This window comes from Triticum aestivum, chromosome 1D, assembly GCF_018294505.1.
Source record: "Triticum aestivum cultivar Chinese Spring chromosome 1D, IWGSC CS RefSeq v2.1, whole genome shotgun sequence".
Taxonomy (NCBI): Eukaryota; Viridiplantae; Streptophyta; class Magnoliopsida; order Poales; family Poaceae; genus Triticum; species Triticum aestivum.
The window spans coordinates 389,612,400-389,628,717 of record NC_057796.1 but is presented as its reverse complement, the minus strand read 5'-3'; the positions used below and the strand labels follow the sequence as shown (position 1 = coordinate 389,628,717).

General features: G+C 48.0%; 2 protein-coding genes and 1 long non-coding RNA gene across 3 annotated transcripts; 2 read left to right on the top strand and 1 right to left on the bottom strand.

The window, feature by feature from the left end:
* Nucleotides 1–2,694: 2,694 nt before the first annotated feature.
* LOC123182308 (transcription factor FAMA) lies at nucleotides 2,695–6,127 on the top strand. The gene is made up of 4 exons (XM_044594831.1): nucleotides 2,695–2,975; nucleotides 3,110–3,757; nucleotides 5,206–5,715; nucleotides 5,801–6,127. Exons 1-4 carry the CDS (start codon nucleotides 2,964–2,966, stop codon nucleotides 5,888–5,890), a joined length of 1,260 nt encoding a protein of 419 aa, XP_044450766.1. The 5' UTR covers nucleotides 2,695–2,963; the 3' UTR covers nucleotides 5,891–6,127.
* Nucleotides 6,128–8,743: 2,616 nt separating this feature from the next.
* Nucleotides 8,744–11,239, top strand: LOC123182307 (uncharacterized). Its single transcript, XR_006492084.1, has 2 exons — nucleotides 8,744–8,955; nucleotides 10,502–11,239. It is a non-coding gene; the product is annotated as an uncharacterized lncRNA (long non-coding RNA).
* LOC123182306 (putative respiratory burst oxidase homolog protein H) lies at nucleotides 9,328–13,889 on the bottom strand. Its single transcript, XM_044594830.1, has 15 exons — nucleotides 13,314–13,889; nucleotides 12,836–12,998; nucleotides 12,708–12,756; nucleotides 12,511–12,624; nucleotides 12,007–12,429; nucleotides 11,508–11,894; nucleotides 11,325–11,420; nucleotides 11,101–11,216; nucleotides 10,919–11,021; nucleotides 10,724–10,812; nucleotides 10,478–10,628; nucleotides 10,251–10,400; nucleotides 10,042–10,170; nucleotides 9,873–9,951; nucleotides 9,328–9,755 (listed from the first exon to the last, which is right to left on the bottom strand). The coding sequence occupies exons 1-15, from the start codon at nucleotides 13,819–13,821 to the stop codon at nucleotides 9,646–9,648; spliced, it is 2,667 nt and encodes an 888-aa protein (XP_044450765.1). The 5' UTR covers nucleotides 13,822–13,889; the 3' UTR covers nucleotides 9,328–9,645.
* Between the last annotated feature and the right edge of the window lie 2,429 nt (nucleotides 13,890–16,318).

Sequence of the window (16,318 nt, the reverse complement as noted above, 5' to 3'; positions counted from 1 at the left end):
GGTTAGTGTGGAGAAGACGTACCATTAAGCATCTATTTTCATTTGGTAAGCGCGGGGAAGGCGACGAGGAGGGGCTAGGTAACGCACCTCAGTCACCAACTCTCCTTTAATAGTAACAACTTTTATTTCCGAGGAATCCAAAGAACACTCATCTTAGGGCATCTCCAACGTCGACCCCCAAACCAAACACCATATATCCTTCATGGACTGATCGGAACTCGTTCGCAGACACTGATGCAGGAGCCGGCCATTCAACCGTGCCTGATACATTTCAAACCAAATTAACAAACTGGATGAATTACATGCAAACGAGATGATTTTCATATAAACCGAATCACATTCATTAGATTTTCGACATTTTTCATTAAAAAATGACCGGACATAAACCTAGCCTATGACAGTGCTCGTTCTCCACGTCCTTGTTGTTCCCTTTCGGCGATCGCCTGGTCCATCTTGCCGTCTCCATGAGCGGCGGGCATAAGATCCGTGAAGTGAAGGTACGGTCGTCGGCGACAAGAGTGGGAGATGGGAGACGGACCAACCCACTTGGGATTCGAGGCCACGCCGCCTCCCATATGCACTACTCCTCCTTGTCGGAGTGTGTCACATGTCCATCGCTGGTAGACGTGAGGCTGACGATGGACGTGGCCAGGCTGACACTCTCCTCATGCCACTGGCGCCACCGAAAGTTTGTTGGCGGCGCTTAGGACGCGCAGCTGGCAAAGTTCTCATCCGTGATCGCATGTGCCACCCGCGCCGCCTCAACATTGTGAGCGACGGCGAGAGCATGGGCGGCCTCGTAGAGCGCCCACTGCTTGGCGACGACGTTGGGGGTTCGCCGCTACAAAGGCCGCCATGCCTTCCTCGCTCACGTGCTCGCCATAGATTTTGCCCTCTACTAGCCGATGTTGCTTGAGGAGGAAGAGTTTGTACCGTTGCTCGTCGACATAGGCGTCGGCTGCTCCTCCGCCATGGCGGCGTTGAAGTGTGCCTACGGCTACTACATAGTCAAGTCGGCGCGAGCGCCAACGCTTCCTCGTAGTCGGAGCCCGTCTCCATCGTCAGGTCATCTCGAAGACCTCCGAAAGTTGGCCGACATGCTGACCTCTCTCCGCCTGGCACATCGGCTCTGTCAGGCAGCCGCAAGGGCGTCCACCTCGTGCTTCTGCTCCGTCGAGAGGCTCTCCCACAACGCGTTCCCGCTCGCAGTCAAGGCGGATGTGGTGCACGAGAGGAGAGTCTGGAGCGGACATGGTTTGATGTGGTTTGAGCCGTGAGTTAGCCGCCTTTAAATAGTGGATGCCGGTGAGGCCAAGCATCCAGGTGTGTCGATGCGCGGGCGGGAGAGATGGTTTCTCGGCTGACGTGCATGTTTAATGGTGGCAGATGGACAGACGGGTATTGAACATGCGTGTTATATATCTGTCCCATCCCCCTCTAGTAAATGTCTCTCCGACAATGAACAAGCGCAGACACTAGGGATGCAGCACTGGCAGTGCCCTCGACCAGCAAGCCGCTTCAATGCCGGTGCCAGCGAGAGGTTATATCCGCTATGGGCCAATATCAATGTGGAGCGGCCGCTTTAGAGCGGCATGAATGCATGCAACTGGCCTCGAGTGGGCGACGGAGAGGGTTTTTGGTGTGTCAGGGTTGTCGAAAGCTGGCTTGGCAGCGGTCCGGACACCCACGAATGCCCCCCACCCCTCCCGGGTTTGCTTCTGGTTTACGAGAAAAAAGGACATCCAGACCGGCCAGCAAACGGAGACAGGACCGCATTGCATGGCAAAACGACCGCATGGTCTAAATGTATGCGGACGGTTTGAGGGTCCGCATTGAAGATAACTTTAGACAAGTTCCATTCTCCTAACCCCACAGTCAGGATGTAAGGGGCATTTGGTTGTGTGGCTATTCACCATAGGACACGGATAAACACTTTTCCCAAGGATGCCACTCGTTTGGTTGAGGGAAAAGGAAGGATAGGGATAACCAGATACGTGGAAATATTCTGCTAAAAGTTGCCCGCTACAGTCAGGATGTAAGTGACTTGCATCCTGACCCCATAGTGGGGGAGCTATGACCAAGGGCCAGTTCTTTCGATGCTATTATGAAAAATCACGGTCCGGGGAATCAAATTGCAAAAAAACTCATCTGTGTCCCATGAACCGTCTAGAATCAACTCCGAATCGCAGTGCAATCTAGAATCACGGAAACTTGGCGATTCTGAAGATTCTAGCCAGTCCCTCAAAATAAAAGGTTTTGTTCCAAACTAGTACCCCTAATGGACAATTTATTTACAGCCAGAATGCCACTCGGGCCTTGCCCACCGAGAGAGGCCTAAAACGACTGGTTCGTCCCTGCAGCAGTCTGTGATGCTGGCGACGTGTCGTATCCTGACGACCGAGGTTTTTATTTTAGAAGAAGTTCAGAAAAGATTTTGCCCCCTCGGGCCTCGGACAATCATGTTTTTGTGTCTTGCTCCCTGAAGATCCATGGCTAGTTCTGTCATTGCCACCACCCAAAAGAAAATAAAACAGTGATAGATCTCCTGAGCCCCGTGGGCTGGGCCTGCCATGCATCGTCACATGTCGACCCAAGAAAAAGAGCACAAAAAGTAGAGGAGGAGTGGAGAAAGCAAAGGCAGGGAGCGTGGCGCATGTGAGAAAAATAACTCACCGGCCGGCCGGAGCCTCCCGTTCCATCCTCCGGAGGTGGCGCGGTGAATTCATCCGCCACCCTTTTCAATTAATGCGCCCGAGAGGCTCCTCTCTAGAGCACAAACTCCCACAAATTCCAACCCACACTCGATATCTTCTTCCTCCTCAACTTGTTTCACTGCAGGCTCTTCTTCCGGCGGATGCAGAGCACACCGGCCGTGCATGCACGCATGAAGGCCGGCGTGTGATCGAGAGCCAGCTGCATGCATGCGCTCGTCGTGAGGTTATCAAAGCTACGTCGTCGCGATCATGGAAAAACAGGTACGTGCACGCATCGCATCGATCACGCATGCATGCAAAGTGTATTTCCGCCTGGCCATGCATGGCCAATCAGTTTCGGAAGTGTTTGTGTAAGCTTCGGGAGTTTTGTTGGTTGAAATGGTCGCTCTGAGCAGGGAAGCAGCCACCAGCTGGACACCTTCGCTCAACTGGACGGCGGGGCGGCGCCGGAGGAGCCGATCGGCGGTGGCGCGGGAGCTGAGATGGTGGACTACATGCTGGGCCAGACAACGCCGCTGCCTCCGGGTGGGCCGCACGGCCAGGTGTCCTTGGACAAGCTCAGCTTCTCCGACGTGCTACAGTTTGCCGACTTCGGCCCCAGGCTCGCGCTCAACCAGCCGTCTGCCGACCAGGACGACGCCCGTGACGACGATGAGGAGGACAGTTACTTCTTCAGGTTCCAGTCCCAGCTCTCCGGCTCGGACGACCCCGATCCCCGCGGAGGCGCAGGTATCCACCACGCGGCGGAGCACGAGGGCAGCAAGACGGGGGACGGATCAGGAGGCCCGCACGATCACGGCGGCGGCGTCTCCGAGAGCACCACGCTGGTGCAGCAGTCCGACGGCGGCGCCAGGGTCGGCCAGAAGGCCGGCGGGGAGCAGGCGAAGAGCGGGCGGCGGAAGCGGCCCCGGTCGACAAAGACCAGCGAGGAGGTGGAGAGCCAGCGGATGACGCACATCGCCGTCGAGCGCAACCGGCGGCGACAGATGAACGATTACCTCAGGGTCCTCAGGTCCCTCATGCCAGGATCCTACGTCCAGAGGGTATTTATATGACATCTCTCGCTACTATTTCAATATATATAGCTCATCGCTTGCAGGGACATTTCAACGAACAATTTGGTTTTTATATGAAAAGAACAGTACTCCACAAAAATTGTAATTAACACAAACTTAAACTTATGGTAGTTCCAGTTAGGCCTAAGATTTTATTATGTCTAAGTCGATGGTGCTATATGGAGACATCACATGACTCATGAGGGCTTAAACTTTTCGTAACATAAAAATTCCATACCTCGGTGAACTATCTAACAAAATTGAAGTTCTTTTGGATTTTGATCTATCAAATTGCACTGACTTTTTGAGAAAATTGACCTAATTTAAATTTGGTTTGGAATTGGTTTAAATCTAGACCGGAATTTTGAGGTTACAAAAAGATTCTCTCTTAAGATATGTCAATCCGATTTGCATCGTAATGTTTTTTCCTCCTTCCTCTGCGTCGAAGCCAACGCCGATAACTCCAACGATGTTAGGGTTAACTTGTGGTTTTAGATGCTCAAGGTTGAGGACAATATCAACTGCTCCCGTTGGAGATGTGTTCCCATGCTCAGCGCCATGTGGGCTGTTGGATCTTAGATCTAGTGATCATAGTCGGAGTCCTTGGACATGCAGATACATATGGGACTCTCGAGGCCTTTTTTTTTGCAAGTTTACAGAGGCACCGACCATGACCGTTGGATCTTATATCCAACGGCCCCGTGGCCTTGGAGCATGGGAGCATGTCTCTTTCCTTGGTCAAGAGTACTATTTTGTCTCATGAAGTTTGGATTTAAAATTTTCATTTCTAATTCTCGGTCAACACTGAGGGCCATCTATCTTGATGATGAGATCCATGAAAAAAATTTATTCCCTGAGCTTTAAAAAAGACTGCCATTTTTGCATTAGTTTTTACTAGACGAACACATTTTTGTAGCATGATGAACATTTTTTGAGCATAGATACATTCCCTTTAAAATTTCCTAGCTAGTTAATGCATTTTTTTGTCAATTTTATCAATCTGTTTTAGAGTTTATTTGTGTAACTTCTAGAGATGCTAACGAAATGCCTGATATACTACTACACCTGACCTAATCATATAATACATGACCCCCTCCTTTGGTTTAGAGAAATCTTGTAGGAATTTCTTAGGATAGGATTCTATAGGAAAAATTCCTTTAGAGCTCTTTGGTTTGTAGGAATGGAATTCTATTCTTATGAAGGAATTCTTCCTATCCTCCATATTCATAAGAAAATAAACATTAGTCTAGACTCAATAAAAAAATCATATAATGTGAATCAAAGGACATCTCCTTTTCTATTCCTACTCATAGGATTTAAGATATATGTCATCTCATTTTCTATGACTTTTTTATTTCTACGATTTTCTTACCCTATGAATTAAAGGAGGCCTAACTTTGCTAACACATCGTAACATATGGCACGATGCCGTGCAGGGAGATCAAGCATCCATCATAGGCGGAGCCATAGAGTTCATACGTGAGCTAGAGCAGCTAATCCAGTGCCTCGAGTCACAGAAGCGGCGGCGCCTGTACGGCGACACGCCACGGCCGGTCGCTGACGCGTCCGCCCCGGTGGTGCCGGCGGCATCCATCCACGAGCCGCCGCCGCCGCCGCAAGGGCATGAGGCTCCGCCGTTCTACGTCTCCCCGAGCCTCTCGTTCCCCGGGGCGGGGAACGGTGACGGTGCCGCCGGAGCCAAGGTGATGATCGACCTGGACGCGTGCGGCGGCGGGCTCCGGGAGGAGGTGGCCGAGAACAAGTCGAGCCTGGCGGATATCGAGGTGCGCGTGCTGGGCGAGGACGCGGTGATCAAGGTCCTGTCTCGCCGCCGGCCGGAGCAGCTGATCAAGACCATCGCCGTGCTGGAGGAGATGCACATGTCCATCCTCCACACCAACATCACCACCATCGAGCAGACCGTCCTCTACTCCTTCAACGTCAAGGTAGGCACGAGCATTCATTTTTTGTACCAACTGAACGCAGATCAGATTATCGACCGCGGGATTGAATTGCTGCTTCTGATGTTAGATCACGAGCGAGCCAAGATTCACGGCCGAGGAGATTGTCGGCGCCGTCCACCAGATCCTCAGCTTCATCGACGTCAACTACACGTTATGACCCATCCGTTGTCGATCTCGACTCGATTAATTCAACTTCTATACGTACATTGTGCGCTTAATTATATTTTTCCTCCCTCGAGTACTTGTGCTTAATTGTATCTGTATGACGATCTACACTGTTCTTTCACTCTCGTATGCATGTAAACTGATTAGATGTACAATGAGTGACTCCAGATAATGGGGTTGTCTATATGTAAGTTATCTGAATTTTCAAATATTTCATTCAATTTTACCAGCCTTCGTATTTGCGACCAAGAACTAATATGTGTTTTTTTTGGCGAATGAACTATTATGTTTCTTAACGTGGTGCCCCTGCTACGCCAATTGGAGAGCCTACTCGAAAGATTTTTTTATGGGATTCGAAAGATATTCAACTCAAATGATTAGCACACATAAAAAAGGGAATGATAACTACTATTGACTGACAGATAATGAAACAAAATTAGAAGAAAAAAACTGCAAGCAACAAAAAAAATTATTAGTAGTAGACAGAATTCGTGGACTGGTATTAACTGCTAGAGAATGAAACAAAAGAGATCCGATGATATTTTGATGGTTGTTATTAAAGCAACGATTGAGGTTTGAAAAATGCAGGTGGGTGATTTTGCCGTCAAAATTCATCTGTGTTCGAGAGTTGATGGCTTTATTTTGGTTTTGGTGGCAGTATATGGGGCTGCCCAATCAGATCTTAAACCTGCTTTCCTAGTTGAGCTGAGTTGTGATTTGTGGCTATGAATCTTTACCCGTGTTGGTGCTGGAGACTTTAATACTCCCTCCGTTCCTTTATGTAAGGTGTGTTTGTTTTTTGATAAAATTCCACAATATAAGGTGCATTTCTTCTAATTTATCGTAATTCCGTTTTTGACCCTCTAGGAAAAGAAAAGTATATCTCCCCCGATTGCATGTGTCTCAACTTCTAGAGAAAAAAAGGGAAAATATCCCTCTCCCGATTGTGTGTATCTCTTCCTTTCCTAGTCTAAATGATTTACTTACCGCTAATCAACGAATTAGACAAAGAGTAATTTCGTCCTAAATTATTAATATTTATGTGCCTTGGTCACCATGCCAGAAATAATACACCTTAGATAAAGGAACAAAGTGAATATAATTTATAGACAGGACACGAAAGGAATGATAAATTTGACGCTAGATGATCCTTTACATTGAATGCTATTATTGAAAACCTAGATTTGAGATAGCTCTTTCGGGTCGATGGTATAATTCGGCTAACAGTCTGTAAACACCAACGTACGAGAAGTTGGATCATATCTTGATAAGCTTTGAGTGGGAACTGAAGTTTCCTCTGGTACCCATGTGGGCACTTTAGAGGAGTATTTCTGGCTAGAAACTTCCTCCCCCCTCTTTTGGATTTCAATGAGGCTGCTATTGTGGGGAACAAGACCATTTTGTCATTTGAGTTGTCATGCATGATCCGAGCAGGAAGGACACCAAGGTTGAGGTGGCAATTTAAGAACTGACATCTCAGAAAATTATTTCAAGTCTAGGCTAAGAGTTTAAGTGGTGTTTATAAGAAAGAAAAGGATCAATTGATTGCTTCGTTGAAGCTTTTGACATTAAAGCAGAATCATTCCATGTAAGTGCGGCAGAATATTATGTCAAGCGGGAGGTAATGCGTGAGGAGGAGATCAAATGTGCCCAACCTGCTAAGGTTAGACGCGCTTGGGAAGGGGATAACAATACAAGATTTTTCCATTTGATTGTGAGTGGCAAGCACCGGAAAAAAATCTTCCAATTAGAGCATGTTGAGAGGACCAATGTCTATAGCTTACATCATCAATTATTATAAGGAAATTTTTGGTTCTCTATTGTCCCATTTTGTAACAATGGATGAGGGCATTACCACGATACACCCCAACTCTCTCCCGAAGAAAACACTGTATTGACAAGTTTTTGGAAAAATAGGTGTCGGGGCCATTGTCGGGGGTCATCCAAGGAGATATATTGCCAATGTTTGAGGACTCATACATTGATAATTTTTTGTTGTTCTGTCTTAACTTCGGTATTATTTGTTGCTTCCTAAGAAGGATGATGTGGTGCAAATAGAGTAGTTTAGGCCACTTTGTCTGTTGAGTGTGAGCTTTAAGAGCTATGTATGTGTATGACGGATTTGGATCTCCACTCTCCGTGCTTTTATAGAGATACTAGATATCTTGTTGGGATACCCCATTAGCTCTTCACTCCCCGAGTCTGTATATTAGTGTGTAGAGGAAAGATGCTTATGTTGCATCGGTTCTTGGGGCAAGTCATTGAACATTTAGTTCCGGCAGGCTTGGATTGTTGATAAATGGGTGTGGTACATTTAGTGCATAGATAGATGTCTATCAACCTAGCACAAACTTACTATTGAACTGCTAAAACGTCATATATTATGATACAAAGTGAGTATTTCGCTGGAGTTTCAATATTAATGATGTTTTCACAGTCAAATTCATGTACATGGATCTCATAAACACATACTCCATCTTTCGCAGACAACACATTTGAAAGACCAAAATGTCGATTGAAATCAAGATTATCATGCGGTTTATGCACCGGGGTAATCCTCATTAATGAAAATCTAGCTAAACATATAATAGGTAGGAATGTTAAAATGCTGTTTCGGTGACCAAGAGAAAATAATTCAACATCTTCTTCTTTCCTGCCTGTTTACCTCTTTGATTTCTTTTGATTTGGCGTCTGATTCATATAGCTTTAAGTCTGCCTCCCCCTAGGCGCCCAGCAGTATATCGAATTTGTTCCGGAACTGGTTGGCTCAAACTACCGATCCAGACCTTATGAACAGGCGTCCTAGGACACCAAATTCCGCCTTTTCACATGTATTTGGCTCAAAGTATGGCTTACAACTGCAAATGCATACAAAAATTGCTTGCTAGAGTGTTGTTGCACCAGTTCACTGACCTGTCCATGTTGGCATTTTATCAAACAGCTAGCGTCCCTGATATTAGAAGCAAAAGCCCCTAACGGCGGCCGGCGCTTCCCGGCTTTCACGTCAGATCCTGGTCGCTTCCCGTCGCCGCCGCCGGTGCCTCTGCCGCAACAAAGGTCAGCCACCGAACCCTCCTCCCTTTCCTACCTCCCTATGGATGCGCTTCTTCTCTTCTTACTACCCATCCTGGACGCTGCCCTCCCCGCTCCATTGCGGCTGCTCGACGATAGGGCTCGCGCCTCTGGGCGCCCGGAATTGACCTGCGGCAACCAGGGATTCCTCTTCGTCTGTATGTAATAGTATGTGCTTGTGTGCAATGCAAGGTGCTAGCTATATCCGTAGGAAGGGGATTATTCCCAAATATCCAGCCAAGAAATTGGAGCATCGTTCAAAATTGAAAAAAAATTGGGCAGATTGACTTGAAATGCTCCTACTTGGTTTACAACACAATTTTTTTATCAAGCAAACGAAGCCGATTCGGAGGGTAATCTTGTTTCAACAAAATGAGTAAATGGCTCATTTGAATTTTGAGCCAACTCCAAACTCAATCCTATCAATTTTGAACCGAGCCAATCGCCTGTTTCAAGGTCTGAATTATTCTAAGAAGCAGTCTCACTGATGAATGAAAATATAAATACATGGCTTTCCTCCTCCTATCTATGTGCGGCAGCAGCTATAACTAACGCCACATACTTTTCATTCCATATAGTTTGTACACCGATATATGCCCCAGCTCCCTCTGGCACCTGTAGAGCCAGAACTGCTACCCGATGCTACCGAAATTTTTGTTGGCCTGACCTCAGAAGTTAGAAGTTCTCCTTGTGGAAATGGAACCGTGTTGTTGTCGTGTGGCTGAATTCTATTGCAAGTTCCCTGAGTGTTTTTGTAAGCGTCGGAGATCCACAATAGAAAACACCTGCAGAAGATTTATGCAGCACCATCTTAGTATATATATCTTTGTAATGTAAAGTAGGATTCGACACTTAAATTTTGATCAGGTGCACACACAAAAACAAAAACAAATGTGACTCGCCTATACGAGCATTCTTGTGGGTATTTGCCATATCAGAGTACACCTTTCTCCAGTTTGGCCTTGCAAAATGTGTCCGGATCTATGAAACAGCGGTCAGGAAAGGAAGCAACCATGGCGTATCAAATCTTATTGCAGGTAACAGAGGGAGTGAGAAGGGAGGGAGAAAAACCTTGCTGCCGGAGACGATATCCACACCATTTTTTGCGTGTTGGAGCGATTGAACCATGGCAATCAGAGCTGACCTCGCATCTCCTTCCTCATACACACTGGTTAGGTAGTTGTGCATCTCTATTGCATTCTGTACAGCAAGAGATTAAGTTAAAAAGTGGACTATGTGGGACGTTGCTGTTTACTGAAGCAGTTACGGTTGAGCAGTACATCGGTATCACATTCAGCAACTTCATTCATGACACCTTTGAACCATTCAAAGGAGCCTTGTTCCCTGGTAACCCAATAGAAGTAAGCTCGGCTTGGCCCGTTGCTCTTGAAGCTGCTGCCTGCCTCCTCGTCATTCATGCTTTGCTGCTCCTGTTGAATCCAATTCATTTTAGGCTTTTTTGCATCTGCACTCATGTATGAGAAATAACATTTAGTGACTTAGTTACATTATTAGACTTTATGTTGTGCAGGAGATCCTTCAGTATGCTGATGAAAGGAGTTGCACCAATTCCAAGGCCAATAAGAAAAAGGATGTCGTATTTCTTGTAATTTTGAGCTGGTGCACCGAAAGGGCCATCAACAAAGATCTTGGGAAATCTAAATAAAGAAAGCCAAGTCACCAAAGTTAGTGCAATATCGCCTAATATACATATCCTCAAGCAATTCCTTAAGAAAGCTTGAGGTATAATCACTTGGTATTCTCTTCCGCGCCTTCCGCTATGACTGTGGTCTCAAGTCTTGATAGTGTAGCCTTCTTGGAATTTACTTCTTCTTCACATGCCTGCATGAATTATTATACTTTTTCATCAGTTAACTAAAATATATAGAGTGTAAGCTCCTCACAAGTTGTACTTCTTCTATGCTCCCTCCTCACTTTTTCTACTGACCTTCCCAAATAGGTTCCTTAGTTCTGTTGTCCAGTCACCTAATGTGCGGATATGTACACTCAAGTAGTCGTCCCCAGGTGCAGAGGTGATGGAGAAGGGATGCCTGCAAACATTGAAGAAAGTTTTGAAGCCAAAGCCTTGGAAAACTCGTTACTTGGAAAATATGGATGATGGGATGGTACCATTCAAAAGGCGAAACGTCTGGGCATTTTACAAAGAGGTACATCCCACTTTTGTATTTGAAACTTGATGGCTTCTTCATGTAAAGAGAGAGAACATTTCCTGGGTAAATTGCTGCCTGCATGACACATAGAACCATAATTACCAGCTCTCTTGTGATACCTGCACTTTACAATGTATACTGAGGAAACTTGTATGTGGTATTCTTGTAGAATCTATAGCTTACCTTGATGACAGTCACTCCATAATTCTTCTCACGAACTCTTCTGGTGGCTCTCTCGCTGGCATAGAAGATAACAGGAACTGCTATGTACATCCATCCCTGTAGAAGCACATCCAAAGTTACAATTTCAATTTATGCACATTCATAACTACTCTTGCCAAACATAATTGAGAGCAAGAGCAATACCGTTTTCTTGTACCACGGCTTGGTGAGGAATAAGTAGTAGGAGTGCATCACCAGAAGGATATATGCAAACACCAGCAGGTGGTGGGCATACCAGAAGGAATTGAAGCCAGCCAGGTGGTGGAATGGCGATGGCAGCTTCACGACGCTCCTCCTGAAGGAGTGTGTCGCCAGTGTAAAGGAGAATGACATTATGAGGACCAGGAGGATACCAGTCCACCCCGGAGTGCTCGCAATCAGAGTTCCCCATGTTGGTTGAACATAGTTGAAGAAGGGCCCCAGCTTCTCTTGGAACTTGTCACTTGGGCAGGAGACCAGCCTTGGGAAGTCGCAGGTCAGGTGAACAACCGTATGCATACCCGCTCCAATTGCAATTCCAACCGCGATAACCTGGATACATTGCGATCGTTAAAGGGGGGCGTACTGTGCATTGCATGCCGCAGATGCCGGTAAGATGTTCCTTGTATTGTCCTGGAATGGAAATGGCACAAAGGCTATGTACCTTATGGAAGTTTATGTTGTCGTCAAATGGTATGACGGAGCTGAGTGCAGTCGATCGGAGTGCTGTCAGCGTGTTTCGGCACACCGGGAGGAGTATGAGGGCCATGTTCAGCTTGGTCGTCTCAGCGGCGCCCTTGGCGATGCAGACACAGTAGCCCATCACCTCGAAGACGGCCCGATTCCTGTACTGTATGAACTTGAATATGAAGAGGGCAATGTTGGCGATCCCCCACAGCGTCAGGAACCATATCCTCTTCCAGTTCTCGTGGATGAAGTCGACGGTCTCGTGAATCTGTTTCTGCATTGGGCTCCGGTGACTGGACGGAACCATTGTCTTGGCGAGGCTGGTTGACGCCTGGTCCATCTGATCCTGTGACCCCTCTTCCATCACCATCTTACGGAGTAGCTTCTCCAGCTGCCAAATCTGCATCAGGACAGAAGATGAGCATATATGTAAGCATGCTGATGCTGCATCAGAAGAAGAGAAGTTTTCATTTCTTGGCACCTCAATGTAACCGCGGGCATCAGGGTCCAGCTCTTCCATGATGAGCGAGGCGTAGGTCGCGGCATGTTTCTTCAGCTTGGCAAGCTTGTTCGCCCCGGCGCTCAGCACAATGATCTGCACATGGAATGAAAACCCTGAAATTTCATAGAGACTTTGTGGAGAAGGGCAGGCAGGTCCGGAGACGGCGCGCTACTGACCTCCTTGACCTCATCTTCTGTGAGCTTTCCGTCGCCGTTCTTGTCGCACCTGGTTGCAAAACAATCCAATCAAGACGCCGGCAGTGAGGTATCGCCACCGAAGAGAAGGTAAGGTAGACCTTTATTACATGTCAAAAAATATGCGTAGCCGCGCATCGAAGTTGTTGTCAGACATCTCCTCCCAGCACTCCTGGAGCTGCTCCTTGGTGAATCCTTGCTCTGGGTCGATCTTCCTTCTCCTCGCCATCGCCATGAACACCTCGCTTGCGAATTCCTTGGAGTCCGCCATGCCTGTGAGAAGCAGAGCCGTTCTGGGCTTAGAGATTCAGAGATTTCATTCGTACAGCCTAAGATTCAGTTTCAATATGATACATTGCTAATTGTTTTCTGATAAATAAACGATTGCGTTCCAGATCAACCAATGTGGCTGGTTAATGCTTTGCTGTCCAACCTGAAAATCTATCTGACATGTTTTGGAAAAGAGAGCACTACTGAATTCTGACATGCTTTGCCGGACCGTCAAGCTAGCAGGTATCAGAGTCAGAGAGCATCAACATTGCGGGAGCAGGAGGCAACAAGGACGGTCGGTTGATCGGACGTACGTACCGATGCACTTGGCGAAGTTCTCCTGGTGGAGGCGGCCGTCGGCGCTCATCTCGTCGAAGCGCTTCTCGACGGACTTCCAGCCGTCCTTGCCGGCGGCGGTCTTGTCGAGGAAGCGGAGGCCCTTGAGCGCCGGCTGCGCGCTGGAGTGCGTGCGCTTGAGGCCCATGTCGGGCACGCGGAAGGAGGTCACCCTGGACGCCAGCCGCTTCATCCCGGACGTCAGCCGCGACGGCTGCTTCCGCATCGTCGGCGCCGAGTACGGGTGCGGCTGCGGCGGCGGCTGCTGATGATGCTCGCCGCCGAGCGGCACGTCCACGTACCCCTCCGACGACGACGCCATTGCGCGCTGCACCGGTGATGGCACCACCGCCCGATGCCGCGAGGCCGCTGGTGGGCGTAGTAAATTTGGAAGGTGGGAGACGAGGGGGGGAGGGGAGGAGAAAGCGAGGAGAACTGTGGCGCGTGTTGCGGAGAGGGGTCGCGCCAATTTTAGCCGTTGCACCTGCATGCAGTGCGCGCGGCAAGGCCGGCCGAGCCTGGCCGCTCGGCGTGTCTCTTCTTCCTTTTGCTTTTGCTTGGACCTGATGAGATGAGAGCGTGGCACTGGCACCTGTGGCCGTGGCGTGCCGTCCACGCGAGTCTGCCCTGTCCTGCGATGCTCTGCACAGCCAGACGTGACTGTGCGACGTGAGTGCTGGGTAGGTGCCATTTGCCAAAAGCGCCGCACCCAACTTTTTGTTGTTGGAAAAAGCGTTTGGACGTACAGTGATCTAAAAGATCTTAGTATATTATACTATAGTTTACAAAGAAAGTAGTATATTAATCAAACCATTAGTAAAAAATAATAATTTACTCCCTCTGTCCCAAAAAATAAAGTTCTGGATTTTTTGTCAAACTTAGTAAATTTTTTTTTTTTGAAAATATCAGATCTATTATAAAGATTCATAGAAAGTACAATGCACCCCAAACATAATAAAAATTACATCGAGGTTCGTGGACAACCGAACGACCATTGCCGCTGCCAAAACAAGCCGCCGACGCGTTGTTGTCGTCGCTCTCATACCGGAGCCAGCCTAACCTTGTCGATGACAGCCGGGAAGTCTTCGTGCACATGCCCCTAAGGACCATCGTTCGGGAGCCGCAGTCATCGTCATTGAATTCTTGAATCGATCTGAAGAACCTAATTCAAATTTCGCTATTGTATACGCATGACGAGAAACCCTAACCTCGCCGCTCCGAGGAGCTGGCAGGAATCTACGCCGGAGGTCCGTCTAACTCGTCCCGACAAACGAACTTGAGGAGTATCGGAGCCCGGAAGACTGACTCGAAGAAGAAGTACTGCCATTCGTCCGAACGTCGCCCTTGCGAGAACCAAAACCCTACCTATCTAAGTCGAGGCACCAAGAATACCCTCCCCGCCACTGGCCGCCGGAGCTGCAAGAGGAGGGGAGGCGAATCCTCGGGCTTGCCGGCGAAGATCGAAGGGAAGAAGGCTTTCCCTAGTCCCCTTGCGGGAGGGGAAAAGCTGCACAATAAACTTAGTAAAATATGATCAAGTGTATATACATATCCGGAAATATTCAAAGGTGTACAATATGAATTATGTTCCCTTCGTTGCAAAATACTTATCGTGATTTTAATTTAAATTTAAACAAAGCCAGACAAGTATTTCAGAACAGAGGAACTATATAATATGAAAATACATTTCATAGACTTTTTGTGAAAGAATTCAGATCTATTATAAAAATTCACTAGAAGTAAAAAGCACCTCAAACATAATAAAAATTACATCGACATTCTAAGACCACCAAGTGACCACTACCACCGCTAGAACGAGCCACCAACGCGTCATTGTCGCCGCTCCCTTACCAGAGCCGGCTTAACCTTTTCAGTGACAGTTGAGAAGTCTTCGTATGCGTGCCTCTAAGGGCCAACTGTTGGGGAATGTAGCATGCAATTTAAAAAAAATCCTACGATCACGCAAGATCTATCTAGGAGATGCATAACAACGAGAGGGGCAGAGTGTGTCCACGTACCCTCGTAGACCCAAAGCGGAAGCGTTAGCTTAACGCGGTTGATGTAGTCGAACGTCTTCGCGATCCAACCGATCAAGCACCGAACGTACGGCACCTCCGAGTTCAGCACATGTTCAGCTGGATGACGTCCCTCGAACTCTTGATCCAGCCAAGTGTCGAGGGAGAATTTCGTCAGCACGACGCCGTGGTGACGGTGATGGTGATGTGATCCGCGCAGGGCTTCGCCTAAGCACTACGGCGCTATGACCGGAGGAGTAAACTGTGGAGGGGGCACCGCACACGGCTAAGAGAACAATTGATGTGCTATGGGGTGCCCCCTGCCCCCGTATATAAAGCAGGAGGGGAGGAGGCCGGCCACAAGGGGCGCGCCATGGGGGGGACCGACTAGGACTCCTAGTCCTAGTCGGCCCCCCTTTCCTTTCTTTCGGAGGGGGAAAAGAGAAGGAGAGGGAGAGGGAGAGGGAGAAGGAAAGGGGGCCGTGCCCCCTCTCCCTTGTCCAATTCGGACTCCCATCGGGGGTGACGATGACATGTACCTAGGGTAGGGTCATAGGCCTGACCTAGACGCCCTACCCAAGGACACTGCCCTAGAGTCAAAGACATCGAAGTACAACAGAAGATACCGAATGAAATCACCTTGGAGTGCAATCCACTCGACCATTTATTCCACTCAGATACCCCAATTCCACTCGACCAAGATACCGTCACTCGACCATACTAAAGAATCACTCGAAGTACAGAAGGCCTACAGTCGCCCCAGTATAGCAACGGTCAGGCGTTCACTCCGTAGTCTTAAAGATCATTAATAGTCATTTATAGTAGGTGTTACCAGTAACGTCCCTGCCTTAACTCACATTGAACCCTGTGTAACTGAGGGATGGAGGGGTCTGGCGCACTCTATATAAGCCACCCCCTCCTCTGGCACAAGGGTTCGCACCCCCTGTAACTCACATGCATATTCCAGTCGAC

Bases quoted from the DNA above. Each gene is read 5' to 3' on its own strand.
- LOC123182308 (XM_044594831.1), top strand. The intron at 3,758-5,205 runs GTATTTATATGA...GATGCCGTGCAG, and splicing joins CAGGATCCTACGTCCAGAGG to GGAGATCAAGCATCCATCAT. The intron at 5,716-5,800 runs GTAGGCACGAGC...TTCTGATGTTAG, and splicing joins TCTACTCCTTCAACGTCAAG to ATCACGAGCGAGCCAAGATT.
- LOC123182306 (XM_044594830.1), bottom strand. From the start codon at position 13,821: ATGCAGGTGCAACGGCTAAAATTGGCGCGACCCCTCTCCGCAACACGC. The intron at 11,022-11,100 runs GTACCATCCCAT...CAATGTTTGCAG, and splicing joins GACGTTTCGCCTTTTGAATG to GCATCCCTTCTCCATCACCT. The intron at 9,952-10,041 runs GTTTTTCTCCCT...GCTGTTTCATAG, and splicing joins ATATCGTCTCCGGCAGCAAG to ATCCGGACACATTTTGCAAG.